The 16343-nt window shown below is 40.4% G+C and overlaps 1 protein-coding gene across 4 annotated transcripts in view; it reads right to left on the minus strand.

Annotated features, from left to right (window-relative positions):
• The window catches only part of LOC133153757 (cAMP-specific 3',5'-cyclic phosphodiesterase 4D), a 74283-nt gene extending 59175 nt beyond the window's left edge, over positions 1 to 15108 (minus strand). For 2 of the 4 annotated variants that reach the window (XM_061277844.1, XM_061277841.1), the window contains exons 1-3: positions 14952 to 15103; positions 8260 to 8302; positions 3247 to 3351 (exon numbers count right to left, since the gene is read on the minus strand). In XM_061277844.1, the coding sequence (XP_061133828.1) occupies positions 3247 to 3291 (45 nt within the window). In that variant the 5' untranslated portion in view covers positions 3292 to 3351; positions 8260 to 8302; positions 14952 to 15103. Of the gene's footprint in view, positions 1 to 3246; positions 3352 to 8259; positions 8308 to 14951 lie in introns of all 4 variants that reach the window. The other 2 variants (XM_061277842.1, XM_061277843.1) reach the window with 2 other exon arrangements.
• Positions 15109 to 16343: the final 1235 nt, after the last annotated feature.

The raw sequence follows: 16343 nt of genomic DNA on the forward strand, positions 1-16343 counted from the left end.
CCTTAGCAAATTAAAATCCTCATTGATTTCTGTATCCATACAGGGACTCATTTATCCATCATTTATGGTCACCTGGCTCCGAGCCCGCTCAAGGTGGATTCGGCCCACTCACTCGGCGCCTTCGCAGGAGTTACAGATGCATCTGTGTTGCCATGGCGATGCTGATAAGGTGACTCATGACTATTCATCAATAGCCGCGCCTGATTGCACGGGCCACCCCCAAGAGCGTCGTGACCCAGGAACGCATTCATCAAGTGCAGTCCTGCGTCCCCGTGCTACCTCTGTGGGCGCCGTGTTTGCGTCCCGACTTGTCTTTGACATCTTTAATTACCTGTCCTCTTGATGTCCCCGCCTCTTTCTTTTCCCCACCTTCACTCAGCTTGGCTTTTGAAGAGATCTTGTTATTAACCTTGCCAAATATCTTTCACATAAGCTTCTTGTTTAGCTCTAATCAAGCCATCTGGCCAATATCATTTAGTCACAGCCAGGGGTTGCTTTAAAAAGACATACCGTAATTTTCGGACTATAAGTTGCACCGGAGTATAAATCGCACCAGCCATAAAATGCCCAAAAAAGTGAAAAAAAAAACATACCGTAATTTTCGGAGTATAAGTCGCACCGGAGTATAAGTCGCACCAGCCATAAAATGCCCAAAGAAGTGAAAAAAAACATATATATGTATATAAGTTGCTTCTGAGTATAAGTCGCCCCCCCACCCAAACGATGAAAAAAAACGCGACTTATAGTCCGAAAATGACGGTATATATGTATATAAGTCGCTTCTGAGTATAAGTCGCCCCTCCACCCAAACTATGAAAAAAAAACGCGACTTGTAGTCCGGAAATGACGGTACTGTGATTTAAAACGGTTTTCAGGTGTCTGGAATCGCAATTTTGATCAAAAAACCATGGCAGACAAAACGCTTCTGTAGAATTCAGAATGATAAGAAAGCCTGTTTTAAAAAAAAAAAAAACCTTAATCCTTCACTGCTTGACAGATGAGCCTGTATTTTTGAGGAATTATGAGCGGATTGTTATTTTAGCCGTTCTGTCAAAGATTCATCTTTGTCTTATCAGTTCGCAAAACTTTGACTTGAGTTATTGAGGCTCCTTTTTGAACTTTAGCATAAATTCTAGCTTGGCCTGCCTATTCTTCCTGCAAATTAGTGGTTTGCGTTAAGTTGAGTAGCCTCTACTTTGTTCAGTGTTTTGACACAATGTGGAGAACTTTGTAACCGTTGACAGAACTCTTCTTCAAAAGTGGGTACATCAGGTCAATGGCAGGCCAGTGGAGGGAGTGTATCGACCCTAGCTCGTGTTTTGGGACCACCTCCGGGGGGGCCTATCAATTGGACGTGCTTAGAAAACCTCCATCTTAAGAGGTCTTCTAATCAAGTGTCTGAACTCCCTCAGTTAACTCCTTTTGATGTAAAGAAGCTGTAGGCAGTTTTACTTGCTTGTTTCTGAGGCGAAGCCAAACTCCATGAAAGCATGTTTTATAAATCCAGATTAATAATTATCTCCATGGATATCAAATCAGATTTATCCACTTTATAGCAGCACAACTCAGTCGTTTAGTATTGGAGGTAAACAGCAGGACAAAAGCTAATGGCAATCTACCAAGTACCTGAGAAAATGTGTAACAGACCAATTCACCCAAGGTTAAACATGACTCCAAAAGGGATGTTTGGCACAAACAATGCTGCTCATCATGGAAAGAAGAAGGCAGAAGCTTGAGCGTCTCAGTGGTGACAACCCCCCACCGCCCTCCTCGCTTTCCAAACCGAGTGGATCATCGTAACCCGGCTGTAATGGTCGTTTTGACATTTCAATCTCATCTTTTTGCTGTGACTCATACTTTCCCCATCATGTGAAGAACACACAACATCAATGGGAATTGCTTAAATCTTCCATTTATATTTAACATCTTATTACGCTTTTGGGCTTTACTGTACTTCCCGCCGAGAGAAAAGCGCCATCTGTGTACCCGATGCATTTGGTCTCTCGTGTCAGCCCATTTGGGAGACTTCCATCTGGGGATGGACGGCTATCGAGAAAAATCGAATTTCTTGTTCATGCCTGAAAGGAAAAGGCCAGGACCATCCGCGGCGGGTCAATGCGAGCTACAGCTCCAGTTAAACATGGCTGCTCCGACCTGTCCGCCACTTATCGGGACTTCTAAGAAACGTCTATTAAATCCAGACAGCCTGATAACTCGCGCTCAGCTCTGACATCATCTGTGATGGCAACATTGTGTTTTGTTTAAAAAATATATATTTTAGTATTATTAGTAAAATTAACATTTACTAAATGTAGCTGTTAATCAGGTGTTCTTTGTAGTCTGGAGTAATTAGCTATTATTTAATGCTTTATTTGTGCACAGTGAAAGTTGTGACGTTTCAATAATTAGGTTAAATTTTCAGATTGATTATTCTCACGTACTTGCAACTGGACTCAATGTTAGCTAACCGATAAATATATATTTAAAAAAAATACGCCTTTACAAATGTTATGTTGTTGGGAGATAATATTGTACAAATGGAACATCTGTCCAATTATTCGCCAAATAAACCCAAGACAAATAGATGCCTCCTTTTTCTCGTGAGGAAAAAAAACCCGATTGTAACTGCAGTTGATAGATGTTATTGTTCACACAAAGACATTATCTTGAACCGCTAGGAATTGGTTTGGGTTGTAAACAAGTTCTCGGCCAATAATAAAAAGTCCCAAGTCATCTGGCGATTCTGCAATTAGTGATGTTATGCGCTGCCATTTACCGGCCGCCAAATCTGCCCTTGGTTCATGTCACACTGATCCATTATTCTTTAATATCCTTTTTGATGTGCTAAAGCAGCCATCTTACTATTAAGTCTGCCCTTGGTTCATGTTAGTCTTATCCATTACTTTTTAATACCTCTTTTATGTTCGAAACGCCGCTTTCACTTGACATATTGGACATTATAATACCTTGGTAACATTGTTTAATATCAGTTAAAAATCACATACAGTGTAGACACACCCTGAAACCAATATAAAGCTCTACCTGTCTGCAGTTAATTGAAAATGCTCCCCCATAAAGTAATTTAATCTAATTATAAGGCAATAACAGTGATTAATTTTGTACATGTATGTACCATGCCCTTGTACAGTAGCGTTATTAAAAAAATGTATTTTTATTAGATAAATAAATGAAAAATGAGTCTTATAATGAGGGGCAGAAAAAGTAGTTGAGCTGTGTTTTACTCACGCTGTCCCGCTGGGTGTCATCCACAGACAGGTCATTTTTTTGCATGGTGTGCACAACCTCCGGAAACAAGGCAGGGCTCACTTGCACCGTTAATCAGGAAGGGTGCTGGTGAAAACAAAGACAGAGAAGAACATAATGTGTGTGTTCAGCAAGAAGCTTGACGAGATGTTCTAATAGCATCTGTACATTAAGAATTGGAAATCACGTTTTTTTTTTTGGTTCTCAGAAGTGTACCGTGATGCCCTGATCTCCTTGACAACCTTGTGTGTGTGTGTGTATGGGTGGTGGTGGTGAGGGGGGGTTCATATGGGGATCCACTGGCCTATTAGAATGCATTAGGCTGTAAAAAGTAAAGGTCAATGAATTAAAAGCCAGAGTTACACAAGCATGTTATGTTTACCTGGCCTAATAACCCCTAGCAGACACCTGCCTCCCTCTCTTTTTATTGTCTTTTCGTGACAGGACTGAACTGAATGTTCTGCGCAGAGTGGAAAATGTCGTTTGCAGTCCACGAGAGGAAAATCGAAAGAATTGCAAGTGGAAAGATTAATCTAATGATATGTGCCCGTGCACATAGCGTCTATTAGCATCTCAGCTTTGTGATCACAACTATTGTTGATAGAAACAAGTCAGCAAGCGACTTCATACAAAGTTGGAACCATGTGAGTCTTCCCAAACCGTACTTTTAGCCTCCACCGAGTTGATATTTGCATTCTCCTCCTCGTTTGCCATTTGCAACATGACCCATATTGGAGGGAACTCCTCGTTGACCCTGTCAACAGCACTGTGACGAGTGCAACCAATGAGCGGGACCTTCTCCAGTAAATAGATGCGGACTTGCGGAGTGACAGCCCGGCTTGGTAATTACTGCAGACTTGAGATAGGATGGAAGCAAAGGGGAGGAGATGCTTATCACACAAGCTATCAACAGTACTGATCTGCTTTATGAGATAGTATGTACTTAAAAACAACGGTGTCTTACGAAGGCTTTTGGTGTAAAGGTGTTGTGTGAATATGTCATATTTCGCAATGAAAAAAAGGGGCAATTTCTACAACAATAAAGTCTGAATATTGTAGTTATAAAGTCAATGTTAAAAGATATGCATGAGAACGAGAAAGCGAGGATAAGAGAATAAAGTCCAAATGTTGTAAAATATTGTAATATTGATATTGTAAAAATAAACGTTCCAAAAACAACATCTGAATGAAGCCATGAGAATAATTAAAAAAAAAAAAAGAATTCTACGATTAGATTTAAAGGCGATTTTTTACCAAGAACATTTTGAATGCGGTAATAAGTCCTAATTTTCCTAAAATAAGAAGAAAAGTGTTTTTTTTTAAATAATTCATAGAAAAAAAGGGACTACCGTTACCATGGTAACATCAGAAGAATGAAGTCAGACTGTTATGACAGTAATATTGGAATATGAGGAAATGATTGCTATCAAAATAGAAAAAGAAGCTTCCATATTTTTTTGAGAGGCAAAGTTACAAAAACAAAATTGTAACAATGATATGAAAAATAAGTGAATATTCGGAGAAAAAAAGCTGGAATATGAGAAAAGAATATTAATTTAATGCCGCACAACTTTGTGCATCATATTTTGTGCTTCACCTCAGTTTATAATGCTCAGTTTTGATGGACAATAACAAAAGTTAATTCATTTGACAATGTTTATGCACTGCCTCACCCCAACATTTATTTTTAACATCATAATATCCTAAATATAAATTTGACTCCACAGGCCAGTTGCTTTGTCAATGCTTTGGTTAGAAAACGGGAACTAATTCCTACATTTCAGTCGACGCCGCTCCTCTTTGGAGCCTTCAGCGTGTCGAGAGATGCTAATGAACATCTTCTCCTGAAAGCCCTGACATTTTGCATCTGTCGGGAACTCCGGCAAACCACACTTGCATAATAAGTCTCTCACAGAAATAACTTCACTGCTCAGCTATTTCTCGCTCTCTCAATCCAAGGTGGGCACCTTTATAAAGTGACACGGTGGATTCAATTTTTAAAATGCCTTGGTTAATTAAAGGGGAAGTCAACCCCCAAATTTTCTTTGCAATAATTTGCTGTATGTGCCCCCACTAGTCCAAACACATTTTGATTCTTATTGCATTTGTGGAATATGAGTTAAATTCACGCATTTTAGAGGGTGGCCATTTTGCCACTTGCTATCGACTGAAAATGACAGAGTAGCCAGGTCTTAGTTTCAGGCTGATCAGTTTTCTGAAGCTGAACCACGATTGGTTGTAATACAACTGACTAGAAATTGCACCATAGACTCAAATTTTGCACATGTTCAAAATTTAATGGCTATAAGAAAAACAGTTTGTGCCAATTAAAACTATTGGTGGGTGAATGTCCGGCAAATGTCTGTGCGACCTTGATGAAAAATCAACATTCACTACATTTGCAGACACTCACAAACCTTCGCTGCTCAGTGGGTTTCTAGCCCAAGGCCAAACAGAATATTATTTCGGAAACCTGCATTAATCACACTCCATTAAACATATCAGTCTGCTTCATTTAATAAGCTTGTTTGTTATACATTTGGTCCCAGAGCTGGGATTCGGTCTTCACAGGGTAGCTGTTTTCTGAAGGCTAGGAGGAACATTTCATTTCAAGAGGTTGAGGGCTGCTGCAGCAAGTGCTCGTAAATAGGAGCAGCCCCGCCGGCTGGAGACGTTCAGCCACAGTCACGCTTTTATTCGAGAGGAGAATAAGGTCTGCTGCAGCAAAGTGGAGACTATGGACCATTATTGTCATCGGTAGAGTGAAAAATGTAACTTTCTAAATAGCACAAAACTTTCTCATCATAACAACAACCCTTGAAAAATACCATCTTGTCATTGCAAAAAAATCTGGTCGATACATCGGAAAGAAACTGAATAGAGGACGTAAATAAACAAGTGAACCGGGAACAAAAGCAAAACCTCAATGTTACCTCTCAGAGTGTCAATCAAAAGTGAGCATTGTTATCTTTGCCAAAATTCGCTCGTTTTCGGAACCCGTTAGATCAGGAGTGTCAAACTCAATTTTGTCGCGGGCTGCATCGTAGTCATGGTTTCCTTCTGAGGGCCATTGTGACTGTCAACCCCCAAAGAAATTTATGAACGTCTCATATTATGTACACTACACAAGAAATTTTAAAAGATCAATTTCGATAAAAATTGCTCTCTATTTTTCAAACGTGAAGACACAATTTTTATATTGACACATGCAGTCGATGCACAATTTGTCTTTGCGGGCCGAATATAATTGCACATTTGGCCCACAGACCAGACTTTGACACCCCCGTGTTAGATTGTAAAACCGTACCTAATATTGTGACCGGGAATGTGGGGAACTCCTCTCCTCTGTGTGCTGCTCCTGTGCGTGATGGATGATCAGTAGATGCGGAGCGTGTGCCGATAGCGCAACCGCAGGAGGTTGATTTCTGTCTGAGCTCAAAGTTAACTTGTTTCTTTAGTTTCTTAAAGGCTGCACATCCCTCGCGGGGAGCTTTTCTTTGCCTGCCAGTGAGCAAAAAGCCAACAAGTTGTCCACAGTGGTTTAGGTGTATGATGGATGGAAATCCAACTGCTTTGTTTGGCTTTGGGGTTTTTTTTGTCAATACAATTTTCAAACATGGCAGCTGAGAGCACAAACATACGTTTGTTTACAGTTTAATTGTGACAAATTGTTTAATAGTGGTTTCTGTTTTCTACACGATTAGCTCACCGATGGTCATTTGCGTGTTCAGTCAACATTTTGCTTGGACTCCAAATTTGTGCGGAACCAATTTTTTAAGTTCCACTGTAATAGTTTCGTAAAATGGCATTTTAGATGGTTAGCATTTATTCAGCCCTAATAGGAACAAGCGCTACAGAAAATAAAAGAATGTTTTGGATGAACTCAAAGAGCTTGGCTACAAGTCTGCCCTCTGTGAATGTCATTTTGCCCCACTGATATGTCCTCTGTTGAATGTTGCGCCATCAGTAAAAGTGCAGTGACAGTTCATCACATTAACCCGGGAAAAAAAAAATGGTTGGGCTACAAGGGTGCACCCGGCCAAGGAGGGTCACGGCTGTCTAACGGAGATTTCAGTTTTCTCAGTGAAATGTCTTTTTTTTCCTCTATGTCGTGGCTGGTTATTGAATAATCCCTCAAACGTAACTCTTTTATAATGGCTGTCCAATCAGAAAAAACAAGCTTGTTGGAGCTTTTATTCTCTTTGAAAGCAAAGCTGCGCACTCACCATAGTAATCAAGAGGATTTATTTTTTGTTCCATTTGTAAAAAAAAATAAAATCCGTGGGCATTCGCCCGTTACAGTCACAAACATCCAAGCTTAGATTTTATTTACTAGAATGGAGCACTTGTCAAAAAGAGCTTTTGCGAAGCTGCATCTGCACAGGCATCAAGAACCTACATTCAAGTTCACGTCATAGATCTTTCTCATGGGTGACATTAACTTGAAATGAGGAAAGCACACCACAGTTCTGGCCGCTCAATATAAATGTACTTCTGCTGACGATTATAATAAACAGAAGAAAGGAATGTGCAATTCAGGATGAGTCCATGATGCATCGCAACATCTATTTAATTGGGCAATTAATCGATTTTTATTAATAAAACTATTGACCACAACGATCATTTATTTTTATAAAGTATTCAAATTGTGCACTGCTCACGTTACTGATTTTCAGATTAGTTAATAGCCGCGGTAATCTATATATATAGAATAGTATATATAATCTATAATATTTAAGTATTATAGTAAACTATTGTGACAAGTTGATTAAAATCCCCCATACTGCAAAAAACATATTTTCGATGGTGACAGCTCAACTCGGGAATGAATTGCCTATTTCCTGTGGGATGAATGAATTCGAAATAAAATCATAAATCAGCATATAAAATTGACAATGATCTTCAAATACATTCCAATTTTTCCTGAATGCACTAGTATGACCCAAAATGAATATCCTGGTAGGAAAGAGCAAAATAAATCAATAAATGATTTACCTCCTTGAAGCATCTAATGCAGCAGTGGCTCCTCCAAGTGGTGCTACACTCAACATGCCAGTACCAGAAAAAGAAGAAAAGATGAGTTAAAAGCTCAGTGGGATGATATTTTATTACGGGGGAGACGCAGAAGAGGATCAGATCCTGGGCGGCTGGGTTAGCACGACCTTGTCCTGTCTTTTCCAGTCCTGCTGCCTCTCCCCACATAAATCAAGTACAATCAAAGCACCGAGGTCCTGTCAGCTCATGAAATGCAATCACACACACAACCGTGGAACCAACAGATGTCAGTCGGTGCAGGTGGGATTACGACTTTGTGATAGCAAACATATCAGCCTGGATTCCCATCACCATTCATCTCTTGACATGCCACTGGGCCTTTGTCGCACCTTGAAACAATTTCACAACAATTGGACAGGGGAGATGAAATATATTTACTTGAAATGTAAATCAGCTCCCGAAACCTTCCCCCTGAGAGTTTTACGTCTTATCTCCCGGCGTCAAGTATGACTCATGTACTTCATATTGTTGTTTGGTTTTTGTGCTGCGAAATTGGGTCATCACAAGGGGGAGTGGAGTGGAAAGTGTGTGAAATTAAAGTTAAGGCATTGATAAATTACTCGTCGTACAGGCTTGCACAATTTAAAATTCTACCAACGTGCCTGACATCAGCAAATGTGAGATTTCAGCTTAATGGAAATCAATCACTGGGCACATACTTACTGTAGGGTCACCATACAACAGTTCATTATTCAGTTTCATGCCCTTGGACAGGTTTGTCTTCAATTAAAAAATGTTTGGGGGATTTATACCCCAAAATAATAAGCAAAAGGCAGTGAGTGACTCTTAGCCTGCACTACACATCCTCCTTATAGCACAATCAGAAATGGAATGATCCTATCAAATGACATCATCCAATATGTATCACGCCTAGTTTTAGGCTAGTTATTTAATGTGTTGATTTCTGTTGTTGGTATGAGGAGCCAAGTGTCTGTTGATGTGTTTGCGTGCAAGTTTACAATAAAGGCCTTTTTTTTTTCTTTTTAATCGACAACTCAGCATCCATTCCTACATAAAGACAGATGACCTACACGTCGACCTGAGTAGGAAGTTGCACGGCAAAAGTTGCATTATGGAAAATGTAATAATGGACCTATTGGCACTAATTTTGGTCACAGACCTGTACTTCACAGTGACAAAACAATGCAAGATAACACATTAGCTGGACAAATGTTTGGCAAAAAGCACAAGAGCCACCTGTAGCCTACATCCAGACGTCAGGCGTGCAAACCACTACTGGCTAATCTTAATTATTTGGAAACGATTAATGAAGGTTATGACTTACTTTTTCCAGATTTAAATCAGGTTTGCAAGTTTTCTTCCTTCAAGGTCCGTGTGTACTGTAAAACCTGCCAACGTGGAAGTGGACTGAGTCATGGTGGTCAATTTACAATCAAATTACCGACCTATCAACTGGGCCTTTGCACTTTCTGCTTGAACTTGTAGTACACTATCAGACCTGCAGATGTCAGCAGAGAGCTGTAGACATTTCTCTCCCTTTCTGTTCAATCCAGACCTTAACTGGGGGTTTGAGGATGATTCACACGCACTCGTGCAGCTCACCGTACTGTAGCTTAATACGAGTTCAAGTAAGCCAAACAAATAAATGCCAATGCCTTAAGGCACACGTCATTTGTGCATTTTCAATTTATTCAATTGCCGCTTTTGATTGGAATTGTAACAATGACTTTGCAAGCGAATAACGTCGTTTGCATATGCACAGTGGAGAAAGATTACGCCCTTACAAAGATAAATATGTCAGAGAGCTATTCGTTAAAGGAAGTATTTATTTATTGTGGATGCCTGCTGTCGCATAAAACTGCGCTGCATCGTGCTGAGAATATTTTATATATTTATTTTATTTTATATGAATATTTTGTGCATTTTTGTGAATAAAGTAAGTGAAATATTTGTGTTCCTCAAAAATGAAATGAGAATCACACGAAGAATGTAAAAGTAAGAATAGGTCAGCCTACATGGAGTTTATTTTTATTTATTTATTTTTTACATGGAGTGCTTATTCATTTATATGTATTTTTTATTCTGGTTTTATCCATTGGTTAATTTATGTCTGTTATGTATTTCTTTATTTCTTATTTAGCTTATATTCATTACTGTTTGTTTGTTTGTTTGTTTGTTTGTTTGTTTGTTTGTTTGTTTGTTTGTTTGTTTTATGCATTTTTGCATGTTTCTGATTTATCTGTCTTATTTAGGTTTGTATTTTTATACATGCATGTATTTATTTATGTTTATCTATTGTCACATTTACTTATTAAATATATTGGATTTTATTTTTCTTAAATTCAGTCACATATGTACTATATATATCACAGTTGTAGCTTTTTCCTTTTAAAGGAGTTGAGATCCTTGGGAATTTCATTTGCAAAGGCCAGAGAGGAGAGTGACATTGTCCAAAAAAACAGTGAAAATGTCAACAGTTGTAATGGAAAAATTTTCCACGGTTCCGGAACAAAAAACAAAAGTTGTTTAACAACCTTCCGGTTGTGCGGTACTCCGCAGCACATCGTATCATTCTCACGAGATATCATAAATCCAAGCCCACCCTCTATTCCCTTGCCTTCCATTCCCAAATCCCCACAGTGTCTTTAGTGTTTTTAACCTTTTGCTTGATACTTTATGTTTTTTGACGCAGGCAAACAAACACAATGGCAGGACGTCCAGGCGGACGGGGAGAAAGGAAAACAAAAGATGAGCACTGGGACACAGCTGCTTCTCTGCTTCCTCCACTCACTCGTTTCCCTGCGAGGTCATTCCTGATGTCCCGCGTCACACTGTGTCGTCACGCACACGCGCACATACGCACACACGCAGTTACACACCCACCCACACACATCCTCTATCATCATCGGCTTGCAAGTTTACACAACGTCAAACCAATTCAAGTTGTCAGACAACAACCTGGGGACCTTTAGCCACATGCCACATCCATAACCACTCATCCATGGCAGTGGAAGTCCAAAGCTTCAACCGCTGTTAGCCATGATGACCTTAATACACTTCAGATGAATCAAAGGATTAATGTCTGTTTTGCTTTTTCTTGGCTTTATGGCCACACTCATTCCATGTGTCTAGCCATTTCCTACAGCTTGTGTCCATCTGAGAGCAGGAGCCTATCCCAGCTTCTCAGTCAGTGGGCAACATAGAGACATCGATCAAAGTTCATATAATAGCTGTGGAGAATTCTGCATTTTTAGTGGGCCTAACTGGCATGTTTTTAGAATGTGGGAGGAAGTCGCTGGAGAAAACCAGGACTTGCAAATTCCACACAGGAAGCCTGAGGCCAAGCTAAGATCTGAATCCAGGACCTGTTGACCGTTTGGCACATGTTCTTGACCCCCCATGCAGCAAAGCAAATTGCAATATATTCAGGACTGTGTTCGACCTGGACTAAGAAAAAAAAAAAAAGACCACCTGTGCTTGAGCTAATATATGATGACCTGTGTCGGTACACAGCTGCCTTTTAAGGAAGTACAGAGTGAGAACCCTCCTTTATGAGTTGAAAAGTCACACAAGTCTTTAGATTTTCTTGGATGCGTGCCGCATTAATCACTGGGATCGTGACACTATCCGCCAAGATCTGCATGCAGGGAGCGTCCATATCATGATGCATTGAGGAGATATGTTTGAAGAAAAAATAAATACAACTGAGATGTTATACAATGACCTTAAATAGCATCGGTACATGTTTGGTGTTGTTATGGGAACCAACTATTCAATTAAAATGGACTGAAACTAAAAATGTGTGTGGATACGCTGCCTCGCTAATAAAAACAAACACAGGGTTATTATTACAGTCATGAATATGCTTTAATAAGCACCTTATGTAATATTCCATTAAGTCTCCATTATGAAATGGCAAGAGTGGCTCAGGGAAATATGTGACATTTAACTTTGTTGGCACCAAGGCAAACCGCCCCCCCCCATCCCTCCTCATTTTCTGCAATATAACCCCCTGAACTTTCACCTCTGCAAAGCACCACAGTGCATCCTCTCAGCATGGCTTTTAAAAAGCACTCCTTTCAGAAAGGAGGACCATCTGGAATAAACTAAAGTCAGATAAACATTTACACACATCCACGTGTTCCGGATCAAAGTGGTTGAAGTGAGGGGGAGACGAGCAGACGTGACGTACACGGCTGCTTTTCATCTCCGCACATCGTTCGGAAAGTGTGGCAGATGTTGGGATGCTCGCGCTCCTTTAATGCTCCAAATGGACTGAAGCTAGCAGGGCCGATGTTTTTCCCAATCAACTCGAAAGAGTAAAACTCATTCGTGAACTTGATTAATGCTGTCATCACACTTTATCAAAAGTGATGTACGTAGATGAATTTGAGCAAAGGCCTGATTATTGAAGATTTTCTTGAGCTTCGGTTGCTGTACCGTACCGATTATCGGTAGACACCTTGTGATGTGTTTTTTTGCCATCCAAGGAGGCTGCAATTCAAAAACAGTCCACTTAAATTGACGGCAATATGCCCGGGAGCTCACATTAACGAACAATGGCAAGCGATGCAAGCTCTACGGCACTTTAATGTCAATTTTAGTTGACAGCAGGGGGCGCTGGACCAAACACAAAAGGTGATTGTAAATATTCAATAGGTTTCAAATTTATGATTGCCTGCCATATTCCAAGGAGAACAAGTATGGGGGGGTGGGGGATAATCTCTCAACACACCTCACCATAGCACAATCGTTTAGAGTCCTCAAACAATCAGGCTTTTGCTGACTTTGATTGCAAGAGAGGGAAAATTCAGATCGATTACCGCTCGAATATGTGTGTACCCTGTTTTAGGGTGCATCTGGCTCTATATTAACTGAAGGCACTCTAATAAGCCTGCGAAGGTGAAATACTTCCACAACCACTCGTACTGTTACGCAGTGAGTCACCATCCTCCAATCGGATCATTAAATGACGACATCAGTTGGAGGTCTGGCGTGATGTAAGAAAAAAAAATCGCTTTCAACACACTAGTGGCTGAAGTGTGAAACTTCACACATCTGTCTCGCCATCCCAGCATTTATACAGGCGTCATCAGGCTCTGTTACTACTAGGTGGAACTAGTAGGGTAGAAGAAGGCTCACGACTGGACTCATTGGAGTTAATGAGCTCTACAGGTCACTGAGTTTTCCTGCTATGTAGCATAGCTTTTGGGTTGACAAACACAAGTAAGCCTATGGTAACCATAAAGGGACAAGAATGGCTCAGCACTGGAGTAGCTGGTCCATAAAATGCTAAATAAAGGTCTACAGATTAGGCCTATGTTATTTATTGCTGTTGGAAAGTAAGCACACAAGACAGCAAGAGAGTAATGTACTTTTTCTGCTATGCGTCCTACCCTAAGTGCTTCATATAAACAAACAACTGCTACAATGCATCATCTCGTCATTGGCCGTGACGATGTGAAAACAACAAATTGCTAAGTCAGCACGCCCCAATTGGGTCTTGCTATGCACAATAGATGCTCGACTGAGAGGTTAAAGAGGCGAGACAATATTCCCCCCCCCCCCACCCTCCCTCGTTCCCATGTTGATAATTAAACAGTGAATTCTGTGACGTAAGGTGACGATGACGTGCAGGTGAGACAAAGGACTCATTGATTCCTTGACGTGAATGTGAGGCATGGATGACGATTTGCATGTAGCCACATGTGATCATGAGACTCGGCGGGTGTTTTTTTTTTTCCTAAAAACATGCAACCTAAGTTTTATTGTAGACTCTAAATCGTGCATTTTGAATTTCACTTGGGCTACTTGTTTTTCTGCTCCGTGTAATGATTGGAATTACTTCCCATTTAGTTTGTTCTGCCTCTCAGCCGAAGGTGATCACTCCCACATCACTTTGTGTTTGGCAAGAGGGAGCACCGAGTTGAGATTTAGACTGCTACTTTAGCTGCCCAGCTTGCTGCGCCACCTGGTTCGCTGCCATATGCTTGACACTTATGTGTGTGTTGTTTATACATTTTGCATTACTGTTGGGTTTCAATTTAGACTCCTGTGACAGTTTAGCCAAAACTTCCACCGGGGAAATGTGTAGCTCTGCAAAGCAAATCATCTTAACTGCATGTGGCAGTGGAACAAGGGAAAGTGTGACACATGCAAACACACCCATTCCGTACCAATGATTACAACACACATGCATGCAAGCACACACACATTGAAAATGGGCAACTTTTTATGTTCCATTTCCATATGTCAGGTTTTCCAAAAGTCAAAATGGGTCACTTTGCACTAATTCATGTTCTTTATCATTTGTACATTTACAGGACATGACTTTGTTATGGCAACACGTGACATAGAATAAAAGTAGTGTAGTTTATGTTCGCCGAGTGAAGTTTATGAGAATCTGCGGCGCAGTTTGGTACGCGACCCCTGAAAGTCACACCAGGGATTTCGAGGAGGAGGGGGATGAAGTCCTTGAGCTCCTCAGTCAAAGTGAGCCAATGCAGTTTGCAGCACTCTTCTCCTGCTACCTACGCATCTCTCACAGCACATTAACTCAATGAATTCTAATGTAATATACATTGTCGGGGGGAAAAAACTCTCACAGCATGAAGATTGTCTGTATTGCATTCATCATCACAGCTATTGTTATTATCCATAAAGAAACTTACATGTATTGATCCTTGTTTGGTGTCTCCCCTCTCTGGTAGTCCCAGTCAGCTAGAACCAAAACAAACATGCATGCATCATCACAACCACGCTCCCACTCCTGCTGCCTGCTTACTGTGCTCAGGCTCTCTCATGATGGAAGGAAGGAGGGAACTCTTCTCAACGAGCTGCCAACCGCGCGGCCCAGTGACGTCACAGTGATTCCTGCTTCCCACCTCCACCAATAGTGCGGGTCATACGGACGGGACGGGACCACCCCCCCCCCCCCCCCCGCCTCCTCCTCCCCGCGCTGGAGAATGGAAGAAACCGCATGAGGTAATTGACAAACAATTGATTTAATTGGGAGAAGTGGTGATAAATTTTGAATACACTCCATTTATTATTATTTCTTTGCAAACACCTTTTTCTTCTCATTGGAAATTATATTAATCTCTTCAAACAGAGTACAGCGCGATAGGTGCATTTTTTCAGATAATAGTTTTAGTTCTGCAACAAATATGACGTTGTTGTTGTTTTTTTCAATTGCAAACTGCGCACAGCTTTACAAAAACGCACATAAAACCCAATTTAAAATATCCCATGGGCTCAAAGCATATGAGCTGACCTGCTATAGAATTCTAAGAATAGAAAAATAAAAAAGGAACTATTGTGAGAAGTCCAAAAAAAACATTTAACCCCTAAATGCTACCACTATTGAATGGCCTTTGGACAATTGAAAGGGTCTGATAAGAAATTTAATTTAGAGTTTGAAGCATAATTCCAAGCATGCTGTTTCATTCTATGTCCTGCCAAGAGCTGCAAAGAAAGCTGCTTCTTTTCCAGCTGCTTTTTAAAATTCCCAGAAATTGAGTTACACTCTTGGCCACTGTGTGCAATGGTTAGAACGGCGACATTTCCAAAGCGATCTGCTTTTAGGCGAAGCGGATTGAATGAGACAGCTAAAACCTTTGGACAGCAAACCCGTGGCATATTTCTTCAGAGTCACACTAAATGAGGAAAGAGAGGTTATCAAACGTTAAGATCAATATTTGATTAAAAAAGATTTTTTGGGAAAATGTCAAATTTGGCAATGTGATATTTATCACTGTAAAATCAATGGACCCTCAGGCATTGATATGCTGCGGAAAGAAAATATCTTGATCTGGACCCTAAGAACAAAATGTAACCTAACAAATGACCACATGAAGCTCTTGTCACTTTCCCATAAGTGTATAAAAAGTCCTTCAAATGTCCTTAGGGATCAAGTTGTGTGTTTGAGTTTTCTCGTGCCACGTAGGGACAAACACTGCAACAACAACAAAAAGACACTCACCTATGTAACAGTGTCACTAGTCATCACATCATATTAGTCCTTCTGCCTTTTTCCTTACATGGCTGGAACATGTTTAGCCCAA

This window comes from Syngnathus typhle, linkage group LG5 (genome assembly GCF_033458585.1).
Source record: "Syngnathus typhle isolate RoL2023-S1 ecotype Sweden linkage group LG5, RoL_Styp_1.0, whole genome shotgun sequence".
Lineage (NCBI taxonomy): Eukaryota > Metazoa > Chordata > Actinopteri > Syngnathiformes > Syngnathidae > Syngnathus > Syngnathus typhle.